Source organism: Ambystoma mexicanum, chromosome 5q, assembly GCF_040938575.1.
Source record: "Ambystoma mexicanum isolate Mex_15411 chromosome 5q, UKY_AmexF1_1, whole genome shotgun sequence".
In the NCBI taxonomy this organism is placed as follows: Eukaryota; Metazoa; Chordata; class Amphibia; order Caudata; family Ambystomatidae; genus Ambystoma; species Ambystoma mexicanum.
In genome coordinates, this window is record NC_090933.1 from 106,045,999 (window position 1) to 106,060,385 (window position 14,387).

Here is a 14,387-nt window from a genome sequence, read left to right on the forward strand (position 1 = left end):
AAAGGACACAAAAGAGAAATTGATGTTTTGCATGTCAAATGTACTCAATCAGACAAAAAAGGCCTGAGCCATAAGACATTTGTCATGGTGAACTGGGTAACGAGGAGCAACTTGCCATTGGTTTCCAGTACAGCTAATGAGTCTGTCGGGGTTCAATCCTAGATCGTCTTAGGTGGGCAGTCAAGTAGGAGGACTGGCTCGGGAGGATAGCTCAGGGGCAACGCGTTTGTCTTGAAAGTAAGACGAGATGCGGAGCAACACAGGTTCGATCCCAGGCTGCGCGCATAAAAACCCCTGGGTAATAAATGTTAAAGGTATTTATACCGCGCGTCGTCACCAACGGAATTGGTCCCCACATTATAAGTAACCAATTACAAGTAAAAAGAGCCAGAATTGGGATGAATTATACATTAAAATAAATGGGTGATATCAGTGCTTATGCCAACCTTGGATTCCAGTCTAACGGTACAGAGAAAATAGGTTGTTCATGAAGGTCAGGAGCAATCAGAGGGAGAATTCAGAGACTTGTTCAACCTCTTACGCATGTCAGTAGAACTGTGTGATCTACAGCACTAAACTTGGTTAGGAGTTAGGAATTCCTATTCCCTCTGTACACTGCAACTCAACAACTCAAGAAGGACCTTAATCCATTAAGGGGCTGGGATCTTGTCACAATCAACTGTCCCACAAACAATAGCAAGAAGAGGTTGTCCATCTTTGTGAGACTAATGCAATCTCCAGCCAGTAATTGAATGGAATACCAGACCAATCTGGGAGCTGACAGCTGAATTTTCTTTTTTTTAATTGTTCATTGTGTCTTTGGTTTGAAGCAAACCTCACATAAAACATTATAATGTGTCATTCAAAATGTCATCATACGAAGTATGTATAAAAAAAATTTAGGATTATTCAAAAAAATACATCCTTCCATAAGGATTCATTATTTAAAAAAAATATTATACTATTAACTTGTACTTTTAGACCTACATTTTCTAGTAGCATTACAAGGACAGGTACACTCAAGGTACATTAAAGGAGGGATAACAATTAGACAGTGGGCCTCATTATAATTTTGCCGGTATCCCGCCGGTAATTCGGGCGGGATACCAGAAAACGGACCTACCATTACCGGCACCTGATATCACAGAATTTCAGGGACATTTCAAGTGCGGTAACGTCAGAAGTTCCCCATTTTATGGAGACCCATAGGACTCCATGGGGGGAATTGCAGGTATTAATGGCACTAGTAAATATGGTGCCGGTAATCCCAGCTGTTTTTTGCCAGTGGGGGCCAGATTTACCTCTAGCTTTTTGGCTGGAAGTAAATCAGTCAACTCCCACCGGGAAACTTGTAGGCCCAGTGTCTTTCTTTTTCTCGAAAGGGCTCCAAAGGACAAGTTTTAGAATTGATGAGGACTTACTCCTGGAGTAGGTCAGGCCGTGCCCACAGATTGCTCAGTTTAGAACTGGCTCTTTGTATCCAGCTCATTGAATCACTTGGCCCTTAGGAAGGATAGGGGGGAGGAAGGAAAGTTAGAATGTTTTAGAGTGGAGCCTGAATGCACATGTGGGTTCATTTCAAGTGGGCATTCCATAGGGATAACATCAATAATTGAAAGTACTTCATACGGAATAAAGGGGTTCAACACACATGATCACAAGAGAAACAATACCATTGCACCTCTGGTGGCTTACAGCCATATTACGTGGCAAGGCTCTAAGAAATGATGCCAGACAAACAGGTATATACAAACAAGGCTATCGACATGTGTAAAGTGGGGGATATATCATTCCCCCATCGGATTCTATACCCCCTAAATGGTCGTGCATAATGGAGACTTAACCAAGAAACAAGATGAAGCTACTAACTTCAAGAAGGACGCGAGTGAGGAAAGAATATTCTAGAATCGAGCAAAAGAATTGAGCACAAGAGCAGAAGCCATTCAATGGCCTACCATGTGAAAACAGCAAAAAGTGATTTCTTGTTTCAGAAAGCTGTAGTCAGGAAACATAGATACAATATATTTCTCCAGGTCAAGCAGTGAGAAGTAGTCCCCTGAGCTCAGGGGTCTTCAACCTTTGGCTCTCCAGTTGTTCTGGACTACAGGTCCCGCCAGCCCTAGCCAGCATAGTCAACGGAGGGGCCCCATGGAGGTAGTAGCACAACACATTTGGAGAGCTTCAGGTTACAGACCCCTGCTTTAGGTGAATGCGGGTCCAATCATACATCTCTATTGAGCAGCAGGTGTTGTTTCAGTCTGGCAACAATGATGCTGCCGGAATCAGTCTGCCTGCGGCTGCCAATGCCCCACTGCCGGGATTCTCCTGATAGTCATTTACAGATGCAGCCGGAAGGTGCAGTGCCCTGCCCAGCAACCAGAGGTTTCCCAGCTGGCAAAAAATGGAAGCTTAGCATGAAGGGAGCTGAATCATACATCAGGGTGGGATAGTGTCCCAAAACTGTAACCTGTGCTAGTATTAATGTAACCAAAAGACACTTGTTTACCTTCTGCCCGCTTGCAACAAAAATAGCAGGAAAGCTGGTATTCACTATTTGAACGGAAACCTAAACAGGACTGCTACAAACCAGAACTTTACCAGCAATCGTTCTTGAAGCAACTACCCTTCTATCTTGCTCAAGATAGGCAGGCGGTCCAGCATGATGCTCTACCACACCTTCCACACATTCCTTGGGTCATTCCACTTGAAGCGTTCAAGCCGCGGAAAGGCTGCCAATCCACTCCATTCATGGCCCTAGAACAGGGCGAGGGCCCAGCGGTGGCATTGGTAGGGCACCGAAGGGCTGTGAGGCATGCTTTACACCCCCAGACTCGAGAAACAGAAAAACACTTTTTTCTTTCTCTAGCTCTACTCCCATCCAATTTAGAAATACATTTCTAAATTCCTGGCTCAGGAAAGCCATGGAAAGCGCTGTTTCTCTTTCTGGCAGCACCTTTTGGAGAACAGAGGGGCCGGCGAGGACCTTCCATCCGCATAGAAGGGGTGAATGCTTCCTTGAGTGGGCACGGGCAACAGGGGGCTACCGTAGACAATGGGGCTGAGTGGAGAGAGTGGGGCGCTCTTGCACCTGTATGCACTCTTGGACGCTGGCTTTGGGTACGATGCCACATGCAGCCCTTGGCATAGCAGATGCCACCCACAGAACCCTGTCACACCGGGAGTTTATTGTTTGGGAAGGCCCCCCAGTAACCAGCAAGTATTCCTGGGGCTACATATTTCTTTTTATAAAGGCGATTTACATATATTCAGAAATTACTTTTGACCAATTCGAGCAGCGCATAAAACGGGACAAGAACGCAAATCAGGAGATGCTGTCCTGTGAAGGGGAACTGGGAGCTTCAACGTAAGACTAGGGGTAAATACGCCATTTTGATAACTGAGGGCAAACAATGTGAATCCCAATGAGTAGTGCAACAGCTCAGAGATGCTCTTGTGCCATTGTGCATCTCATTGAGCCCCCAATTCACAGAAAAACACTGAAAAAATGCACCTAGCGCAAGGAAGCACAAATGTCACCACAAAATAGCTGCAAAGAAAGGCGCAAGTAGTGGTTCATCACATGCAGTGCGCCTCTTCAGGGCACATTCAGCCATAGATTGACGCACATAACGGCAGAGCCATGACCTTGCACCATGAAAAGAAGCACATCACATCAGATTCAGATATACTATATACTGGCGCAAATGACAGCAGACTCATGATGGTGTGGCTAAAATGTGCTCATCATGTCAGATGTGGAAAAAACAAGCGCAAATGCCCATGAAAACTGGAGCAAAGCAGGAAGTTCACAAAAACCCGCCAGAGACCACTGGAAGGTCCCAACGTTGCGTCCTGTAACATCCTGCTCATTAACATCGCATGCAAGTAGAGCATTGCTGCTGATGAAGGCAACAAGAGCAGCGGGCCAAGAACTTAACAGAGGAAGAAGTTAGTTCATGGTCAACCTCAAGATAGTCCAGGAGGACACCCTCTACAGCACACAAGCCCATCATCCCAAACTTGGAGTCAGGGCGACACTCTGGGCCGAACTGACATGCAACATGAATGTCCTAGCGGTTGCTCGCAGAACAATGAAGTCAAGGAGAGCTGGGCGGACATTTGGCAGAGGACCAAGAACAAGCTGGAAGTCATGCGCGGCCCTGCCAGGGGCACAGGAGAAGGCCCGCCGGGTGAAAAATCTCTTTTACCCAATGCAGGCGGCAGTGGCAGCTATGATCCATATGATGGCAGTGGTCGGCATTGGGGGAACCAGACACAGGTGCAACAGCAACAGGTGCATAATCCTGATGGATAATGATCTGTGTGTGTGCATGCACCTGTGATGTGTGGGGCCATTATAGAGATGGAACCACGCCCTGACCCGTAGAGCACTGCTATTTGCTTGGCAGATGATGTTGTGTCCTGCATGCATATACCATCCCCTCACATTACGCATCCTACCGACCTGCATGACAGTAATTTGATTCTACTGGCACGTGGGTCAGTCCCGAACCTCTCCTCTGTGTGAAATTCCAAGGCACAGCCGGCTTGGGACCATCAGGGCACCACCCATGACACACTCTAAATACTTGTAAACATGTCCGACTGTATGAATGGACGCATGCATAGTGCCAAGTTCACATGTGTATGCCTTCGCAGTATCCACACAATTTGCCTACAAGTGGCAATGGCAGCTGAACACCAGAAGGTGGACAGATGGCCAGTACAACTAGTGAAGCCTGCTTGATGCTTCAGCATTGCTCTATGCTGACCTTAATTGCATGCACTGCCTGTTCATGCTTCAGATATGTGACTAATGCCCTTTCTACACTGATGCCAGTTCCCTGGAGGACACAGATCCAGAGATGCCGCCGCTTGGGTGTAGGGCAGTGAGGAGGAAGTAACAAGTGCACTGCAGGACACCACCGCCACAACTGATGGGGTTGGTGTAGGCCCCTGGCTATGAGTGGCCAATCGCATGCACACACAGGTCTACAGGGGACCTTCTCTCAATCCTGTATCACCTGGGAGGAGGGCAGCTGGCCATTCATACCCAGCTCACATCCATGTGGTCCTCTCTGGATGGGGGCCTTCAGAGACTGACAACTCATGTGGTTGCTGCCAGTCAGGCCATAGTGGGAGAGATGTGGGAGCTGAGAGGCAGCCAGATGTGCACGGACCGCAGGATAATCAGGTCGCAAATACGCTGTAGCTAACAGACGGTCACCTGCCCCGTAAGGGAATGTCGAGGCAATGGACACCACCTCGAGCATGGCCTCTAGGCTCTGGGCCCACCGTGATGTCCTCAGAAACACAGGGACACTGCTTCTCTACTGTGTAGGCAACACAATCCGGCCCTACACCCTGCAGCAGCCAAGGAACTTCACTGAGGTGTAGCCGGCACCATTCACAAAAGATGTGCTTTGGTTGAGATGGGCCTTGTTTTGTTGTTTGAGCTTCATTTTGAGCTCAAAATGGCGCATCCTCCTCATATTTCCCCTGGCACTTGTTCTCCAACCCACGAGTTCCTGCTGCTGCCTGGTGTCCACCGCATCCGTCAGCAGAATTAGTCGGCTGCCCTGACGCACTGTGTGCTGCACTTTGGTGGGAAGGGTAGCTGCACTTGTTTGGTTGGGCTCGGCATTCGCCCATTTGTTGTGGGCGCTTGCTCCTATTTGTGTTTGGAGAAAATGTTGATGTGGATGTTTTGGTGCATGTGAACGGGTTTTTTGGTGCATTTTTTCTCACTTGCATGCCTAATTGATTTACGTGCTTTCCGCCCACTTTGCAGATCCTATTGCACTTGTTTAGAAAAATGGTGCATCGCTGAAATGCACAATCCGAAAATCGGGCTCATCCATCTGTTGCTCATTTCTTGTGTACCTTAGAATTAGGCCAACACGTTTTCAGAATCTGTCCTTTATAATTCAGTGCAGGCAGCATACCCTGGACATCCAAATGGAAAGCGATCTTTTTTTGTGATGTGAGTTTGAATAAAAGAATAGTTTCACTGTATCTGCTACTTTTTCTGTATCCGAGCAGTGACATATCAATGTTCCTATTAAATTGGCCTTTGAAAAAGTAGAATCTCGCCCTTTCTTAAGTTTTGAAATTCTGATCAACCGGGAAAAGGGGGGCAGATTCATGAGATTAAATAGTAATTCTACCTGGGTAGCCGCTACCCCATGGTGCATTATGATTGATTATTTATAACGCGCTTAATACCCAGAGGTTTCTAAGCGCAGACCCGGTGGGGTATCGTATCGAACCTGTGTGGCTCCGTGCCGTCTTGCTTCCAAGCCCAGCACGTTGCCCCTGACCTATCCTCCCGAGGCTATAACCACTGAGACCACCGGTCACTCGGTCTGATGCTAGTGAGTACAGGAAGAGGAAGTGATGTAAAGCTATCTCCATTTGTCGAATGCATGAAGGTCCTTCATGGAGGTGGTCCCGTCCCGGGGTGAAATAAATAAGCAGATATTTCAAAAAGCTGGAGTGGGATTTCAGAGGAGTCCACAGTGGGTAAGACTCAAAAAAGGTTGAATGCCTAGGTTATTAAACGTAATGTTCTGAATGTGGCTGTAATATTTGACCATACCATGGGCACTGCAAGAGGGGTGTTGGAGTGCACAAATCCAGTTACATGCGACGTGGCATGAATGGTTATGAGCTTGCAGACCGTAGGCTGCTGTTGGGGTGCGAGGCCAGTTGGCTCTTGGTTTCAGCATCACTAAGGTAAAGGAATGCGGTGTAATCTACGTACCAGGATATTAGCGAGAAGCGTGCATGGAGGAACCTACTGGGTTATGACCAATGGCATGGCATGGAAAGCTCTGCAACTAAAAGCAAGCATTCGATTTCATTATCAATGGGTGCCATTATTAAGCCTTATTTTGGCGTTTTATGCCCAGGACAGAACAGTTGAGACCACCCATAGACTGATGGCCTAAATTGGACCCAGATCCAATCCTAGAAGAATCACAAGAGGTCAAGCTCAAGCTTCACTTCACAGGAGGAAAGGGGAATGCGCGACAAGCTAGAGTTGTTTAAAAGATTCCAGGAGAAAACAGCGTAAATAAATAATCATTTATCAATGGGATTTCTATTCCTAACACAAGCTCTCAAAATCGGACATGAGGAGCTATATATCCTGCTGTAAAGGAAGGACGCTGTTTTTCAAAGAATTGGTTATCCATTCTTGCAATTGTGGCCTAGCAAAAAAGTTGCGGAGAATGTTAAATCAATTCAGCAAAGCTCATATAGACAATAGTAGGAACCAAGTGAGGGTAAGACAACAAATCAACAGTCTGATGTTAAGAGTGTACGGAAGGTGGGGTTTCCGGTTGGTGCGCCTCTTACAAATTCAACATGGACTCAACTAATGAGTAGTAGCATTGTCCCACATTGTATCTTAATGTTAATGTGTTTCTGATTGAAGTACTGCAGCATTATCATCAAAACAATCATAGATGAAAAATATTTACCAAACGGGTGATGTGGGACAGGTGTGTGTAACCCAAAGCTTTTCAGATGTTTTGGTCTATGACTCTCATGATCCCTCACCATAGGGCTCATGGGAGTTGTAGTCCCAAACACCTGGAGAGCCACAGGTTGCAGATCCTTGATCTCGTCCAATCGCTGTCAGCCAGTAGGGCCAGAGCCACCATCATGCCCCTCCCAGAACCGTACTGTTTAAGAACAGGGAGCAAATAGGCACAAGGAAACCAGGAACCACAGCAAAGAAAACAATATGAGACAACGCATACTAAAAACCAAAATAACTAAACAGGCTACTGCAAATAGAAATGACAAAAGCGGGAACAACAACACATGGAGATGCCAATTCAACAATTAATCTGGATGCATGAACTTAGTCTATTAAGATCAAATTTCTTTATATTTCCACATTTTGTTTTCATTTCATATGAATCGCAGTGATAACAGAAGTGGCATCAAACATATTTTCACTCTCAAGTGAAACCCTGATTAAATTAAACGAAAATGACTACAAACATCGTACAATGATGAGACACCTAAAAATCATCTTCACAATTTCAATGAAGCAGATAGAAAATAATCCAAGGTGTTAATGCATGAGCATGAGGCTGGCAATTTAAACATTTGTAAGCAGCAACATATCACATAGTGTGTACAAGAGCGTGGACATTTCTGATCTCATCAGAGCGAAAGACTCCAGCGACGGCTCGCCCCCCCCCTCCAAAAAATGGAAACTCTTTGCAACATGGTGGTCACGTTTGGCACCCATGGCAATCATTAAATGATGACAGTGTTCTCGTGATATTTGAATCACAGCCAACAGCACTGCTTCAGTCAGCCACAAAAAACCTCTACTAGCAAGGAAGCACACACTGTTGGTCATATTGGGCCTTCGTCAAGTCAATTATATCTGTAAGCAGTAGAACCTGTGCACATGTTTGACACAGACTCAGGTCAATAGTACAACTGAGAAGGCAAGGGTCTTGGAGATGAAATAGAGCAGCATTCTCAAAACCTGAGCATCTTGAACAAAATCCAATCCATGTTTTCAGTATATCCACATAAAATACATTTGGGTACGCTAAATTGAATGGGAGTTACTGACATAGTCAATGGCTATTCTGAAAACATGGTGTGGTCCGTGCTCTCGAGGATCTGGAGTAATGCCCATGCAGCTCAGGGTACACAAGGACACAACAAGATTGGAGGGCCTAGCAGGGATTATCTATCATTAAATAATATGTTCCTATTCAACCCAAAGTCTCAACAAGACTGCACCTGCGGCAAGCCACGGTAACACGGAAGGAAGTTGGCAATCCCATGCAGTGCACAGTACTATCAAGCAACGAATGCATTGTTTATCCAGGACTTTGCATAAACAAAGATTGGCATTAACGCTGTACATGATAAAAGATGGCACCCTGGCTATTCAAAGTCACGGGATATGCTCTCTTACCTCTGAGAACCTTTGGATATCCTGCGTCAGAGTCCCCACTCTCCCCCATTTGAAGTGTTTGAGGAATTTGACGATTGCTGGGTTGACTGCGTTATCCGATGGAACAGTTCGGAAGAAATAAGGGTATTTTTTCTTGTCGGCTAGGACTGGGGTCGTTGCTGCAAATGAAAGCTGCAAAAGAAGAGAGCAAGAGGGTTATTAGAAAAGAGCGCAATTAAACCGTAGAGACAACAGAAAGGTTTCCTGGTTGGATGATGATGGTGAACTAGATAAGCCACACACACAATTAACACATTGAGGGTTTTATGAAACAATAATCATAGTGTTTCTCAAATCAACAATGTTTCTGATATGATGACACAAGAACACCTTCCTCTATGTACAGCTTAAGGGAACCATACCTATTCAGACCAAACTAATAAATATAAACATTGAATCCATTCCTGATTACCTGTAGCGCCGGACATGCCCTGGTTAATATCTTGATTGGATTACAGACAGACGTGTAATTTCCCAAAAAACATAGAGGGAGGAGACATAACTGATCTCCCGAATGACATCACAGGAAGGGATATCAAATGATCTTTGACTCTCCTCGCAGGCCGTTGTATGTTTCCCAAACAACCTTTATTAAAACTTGAGGCTGAATCATGTTGATAAAAGGTAGTTGATAACAAGAACGAGAAGCCGGCTGCTAAAACTAGGAAATGCTGAAGCCCATACTTACTTTATAAACCATCAATATTTCGCTTGTTTAAATTAGAGTGGTGGCTAAACAGCCCACAGGGGTTGCAAATAACGAAATAGGGTAGCAATTTTGACCTATTGTATTTTTAAGATTCCTGGATCCGCCTGTAAGTTCCATAAGTTTCTTGTATTTAAGTTACAATCAGTAGGTGGATTATACAGAGGAGGGAGCACTGGTGTCCACCATCCTGGTCACACATACTTGCAATCTACTCCTAGTGGAACACCTGGGAGAGGACAGTCTAGCAGTCATGCATACACATTCCACTCATGACATCATGCAGCACACAGGCGAAGGATAAGAAGACATGCAAACCACCATCCTTTGCCAGGCCCAGGTAGCACCCCAGAATATGGAAAGTATTGTACTTTATACTATATGGGAACACTAACAAATTGTCAAGCAATGAATATGTTCAGTTATTGTTTTGTACATCGAAGATGCGGGCTAGAATCCAAGACCATCAGTAGATTGGAAAACCTTCTGTCCGATTGCCAGTCACCCCCTTTCAATCTTAATTGCAGAAGAGGCTTGTTTAACCACAACATCAAGGGCACATTGAGCCTAACATCATCTTACATGACTTCCTGGCATGGTTTAGCCTTGGACAATCTACGGATGTAAATGTATTGGGGTGACAATGTCACAATGGCCATGCACAATATTTTGTCCACATATTATACGGCGACCATAACAACTTGGTCGACCATCTCTCCTAAATTGGAATTGGAGACATAACATTGAACTGGTGCAGTGCCTGTCTATCTAGATGCCAATCTGCAGTTTCTATGCCACCTTTTCGCTCAGTCTTCCCTGAAGACACCAGCAGAGTACCTCGGGGATTGTCAGTGGCCAATCCATATTTAAAGTCTGCCTACAACCACCCCCATCAGTTATTGAATCTCACGGGGTTCACATTGTTTATCTATGTTAAGGACAGCCAGCTATGGCTCGCCGTTTCCCTTCATTCGGTAATAGAAACGAAATATCTCCCAATCTTTCTGCTGGCCATAAAAGAATGGATGATAAGGAGCAAACCTAAGGTGAACCAATTGAATTGATTGCCTTTGGGAGCCAGCACAATCTATCGAGCATACCTGTTTGGCTACCCTTGTTTGGACTATTCACCGTCTTTTCCATCATAGTTAAGAACTTGGGCTTGCTATTAGACGGGTACTCAACACTCGATCCTCACATTTGTGGCACCAAAATATCAGCTTTTGAAGTCTTGAACCTCATAAGGAGTGCAAACCTTGGATTTTCTCTCGGTGCGTCATGTCGCGCTTGTTGGCAAAAGACTTTATTTGATCAATCGAGCCTCCTTGGGAATTCCACAATAGCCGGTGGCAAAGAGTGGAAACTGCGGTTGTGTGTTTTCTCCTTGCTCTGCAACTGCCTGACCACATTATATGCACCTTTGGTAGCCTTCACTTGATCACTTGATGCCGACTCAGCACAGAATTGCGTTAAAGGCGTGTTGTGCCCACCATTCCCTCTGAATCACTGTAAGACCCTTTTCAGAGGAAGAACCTTTTTCTGCCAGACTCCAAAGTTCTGTACGTGCGTTATCACTGAATATGCTGTCAATTCCTGATCACCTGACATATAGGAAGCAATTTATTTATTTATTTATTTATTTATTTAATTATTTATTTATTACATTTATATAGCGCGCAGGCAGCCCAGGGGCATTGTGGCGCTGTTACTTGTAAGGGAACTTAGTTACAGGTACAGGTACATGTTGTGCCTTGGGTTACAGTGAGGCCGGTCCCTGAGTTAAGCAATAGGGAGAATCATCAAGCAAGGTACATCAAACACCATGGTGCATCATACATGTTAGTCATTAAAGTATGAGCATGTGAAGTTGGTTAGGCAATGAAAGGTTAATTCGTTCTGCCAATAATCTGTCTCTCTGATGTCAGTTCCCAATCACCTAACATTTAGGAGCCTACTTAAGATTAATGTATTCCACACAGAATGCAGCAGAATCCTAGTGCAAAACCACATTCCTTGAATGCCTTTGCGCACCAGGGCAAAGGACTAGGACTATGACAAACATTTCCCTGGTACACAGAAATGTATTTAATGCACCTGTTTTTTACACTGGGGCAACTTTTTCCCTAGTGCTAATTGCACTTGCACCAGTGCAAAGTTTCTGTAACACCGCCCCATGTAGTCAATAGCCTATTCTAAGTAATGTTGTGATTATTGGCATCCTGAGCTTTTTGCTTGATATTTTGTGGCACAATGTGCTGATATTGTTACAAGTGATATTTTTCAGAACCCTGTAATGAAGGTGTGGAGGTGTCAAATGCATGGATTTTAGTCCACTCTTTCAATACAAATAAACATGCAGTGGGTTCATACTTCCGATTCGCATATTAACATGGAGGTGCTTATGTTACGCTAGTTGCTACTGTAAAAAAAAAAAAAAATAAGAATTACATTGTCATTTTACATAACAGTCTTTTCTCGAAGCACGGGACCAGGTATCGAACCCATACTGTTCCACATTGATTTGTTTCTAAGTCAAATACGTTGTATCTGAGCTATCCTCCATCCCGTCGCCTCTACCATTAACACTATTTTAAAGCTTTGAATTCGATAATTTTTTCATAGCAAATGTATTGCTATACCAAGTAACACAGGCTGCCAAAATTGATCCAACGCTATTTTCTGATTTCTTTTTTTCTGTGCGATCTGCCCCGCTCTGCGTTCAATGTTGATTAGAATGAGCTTGGTTTGTAGAATGATACGTTGTTGAACTTTCTCCAAGTAAATCAATGCAGCTAGTTGGTGTCCTTCAGGATTACACAGCTGCCACAGTGGCTGCAGAGCTTGCTGGAAACATTGTGTTGGCCACGGAGTGGCCGCAGCATCAATGAGTTTATCCGAAATATACAGGTTCCTGCATATGGATGGGTGCATAGAAAATGCTAGGCCTGAAGCTCCACAGCAAAAATGGTCATTAAAGTATCTGCCCTTATGAAAAAGAGCAGTTTGCATGTGAGCAAATTGCGGACGATTCACCAAAGGGTTGCGGGTAGGAATTGCGCTGAATGATACTTGCGGATATAAAGTGTGTGCACCTCAGCTAACTAGACAGCCAGAGGGTGGACCACCGTTTACCCTTAAGTTGCATGTGCAAAATGGGAGTGATTAATGGGTTCCATGTCATTTCATCGCAGGAAGTTTTTTCGCTGGATTTTTTACAGCGATTTTATTTTCGAATAAACCCATCGAATTTAATTTTATTTTTGGGGGAGGTTCCCCCCAAACCCTCCATTTTCTAAAAAATGCAATGGGTTTTTTTCGAAAAAAAATTACGCGTAAAAAACCCCTCGAAATAACGTCCCGCGACGAAAGGATGTCGTACCGATTAATGCTATTCATTTTTTTCACCAGTAGACTTTGATTTCTGCTTGTCCTTCTAAGATCTAGGTCCTTTTCTTTGGGGAAAAAGCAAACTCAAGAAATTCGTTATCTTCCCAGATGGAAGTATAAAAATGTCTTCTATCCTGTCCTATTAGCCCGACATTTCTAATAGTTGCCGACACGTAACATTTGCTGCAATACAATACCCTGCATGTCAGGCAGCAGTCCCTCGACACACATTTATTTTCCTCATTGCGGATACACCTAAAAACAAACTAACTGCACCTCTCCACTTGGCGTGGTGCCGGCCACAACTGCACTGCACATGGCCAACCCTCAAGCCATGCCCACATGTCAGAATATCTATGTATTAGGCACGCAATGCTGTCCCCAAGATGATGTGTCATGCTGTGCTTGAGCGTGTTCATGCCTGTGCGTTCTTCATGCCCAGACCCTTGGTAGTGTAGAGATTGGAACACTCGACTAGGATGAGGGAGCAGACACGGGAGCTGGGTTCAAACCTCTCAAACAGTGCTTTATCTATGTGAACTGTTATGCCCTGTAAAAGTAAAACACGTTGGGCCTCATTGGGCCTCATTACAAGTTAGGCAGTAGACTTGCCTGTAAAACCGGCAGGCTGCCGCCAAACTTTTTAAAAGTTCTGGCACCAGCGAATGGGCAATTACCGGGTCATTACGGCCTTGCCGGACCAGGTATTTGCCCATTTGCGGGCGCCGGAATGAAATGCTCCCCATTCCCGTTGAACCCGATAGGGCTCAATGGGAATGGGGAGGTCGGATGGACATGCTCGCTCTCCTCGCGGGGGCCGGAAAGCCCGCCAGGTCAAACCTGGCAGGAAGAAAGGCACCCACGAGCAGAACTCGTAGATTGCTGGTCCGGGAAACTACGGTACAGGCAAGCTTAATGGAACTTGGAATGACCCTCATTGTTTGATTGAAATGTGCCTTATTATTTGTAAACAGATGGGCTCAGTACAAACTAGAACAAAAAGATATATTTTTTAAATGAGATCGAAAACAGACAAGAACTAAAAGTGATTAGCAATGCAATGTGTCGACCTCTCAAGTGGCTGCGATTGTTGAAAGGTGAAAATTGGACACTTTCGCTATGAATCTTTTGCTGTGTTAACACCCATTCCCTGGCCATTTTGGACAGCCCGGATTTGTATTGAATGCACTCACTGGCTGAGTTGTGCACAATGGCATGTCAACCAAATTACAGTCAAACATACGAAAAGCCTGCAGACCTATCATTTGCCTAATTTTTACTAAGTCAAGCATGCATTTCTGA

General features: G+C 44.8%; 1 protein-coding gene across 2 annotated transcripts in view; it reads right to left on the reverse strand.

Annotated features, from left to right (window-relative positions):
* The window catches only part of GABBR2 (gamma-aminobutyric acid type B receptor subunit 2), a 2,296,575-nt gene that overhangs the window by 1,441,720 nt on the left and 840,468 nt on the right, over window positions 1-14,387 (reverse strand). For both annotated transcript variants that reach the window (XM_069620609.1, XM_069620608.1), the window contains exon 3: window positions 8,954-9,124. In XM_069620609.1, coding sequence (XP_069476710.1) covers window positions 8,954-9,124 — 171 coding nt within the window. The remainder of the gene's footprint in view (window positions 1-8,953; window positions 9,125-14,387) is intronic.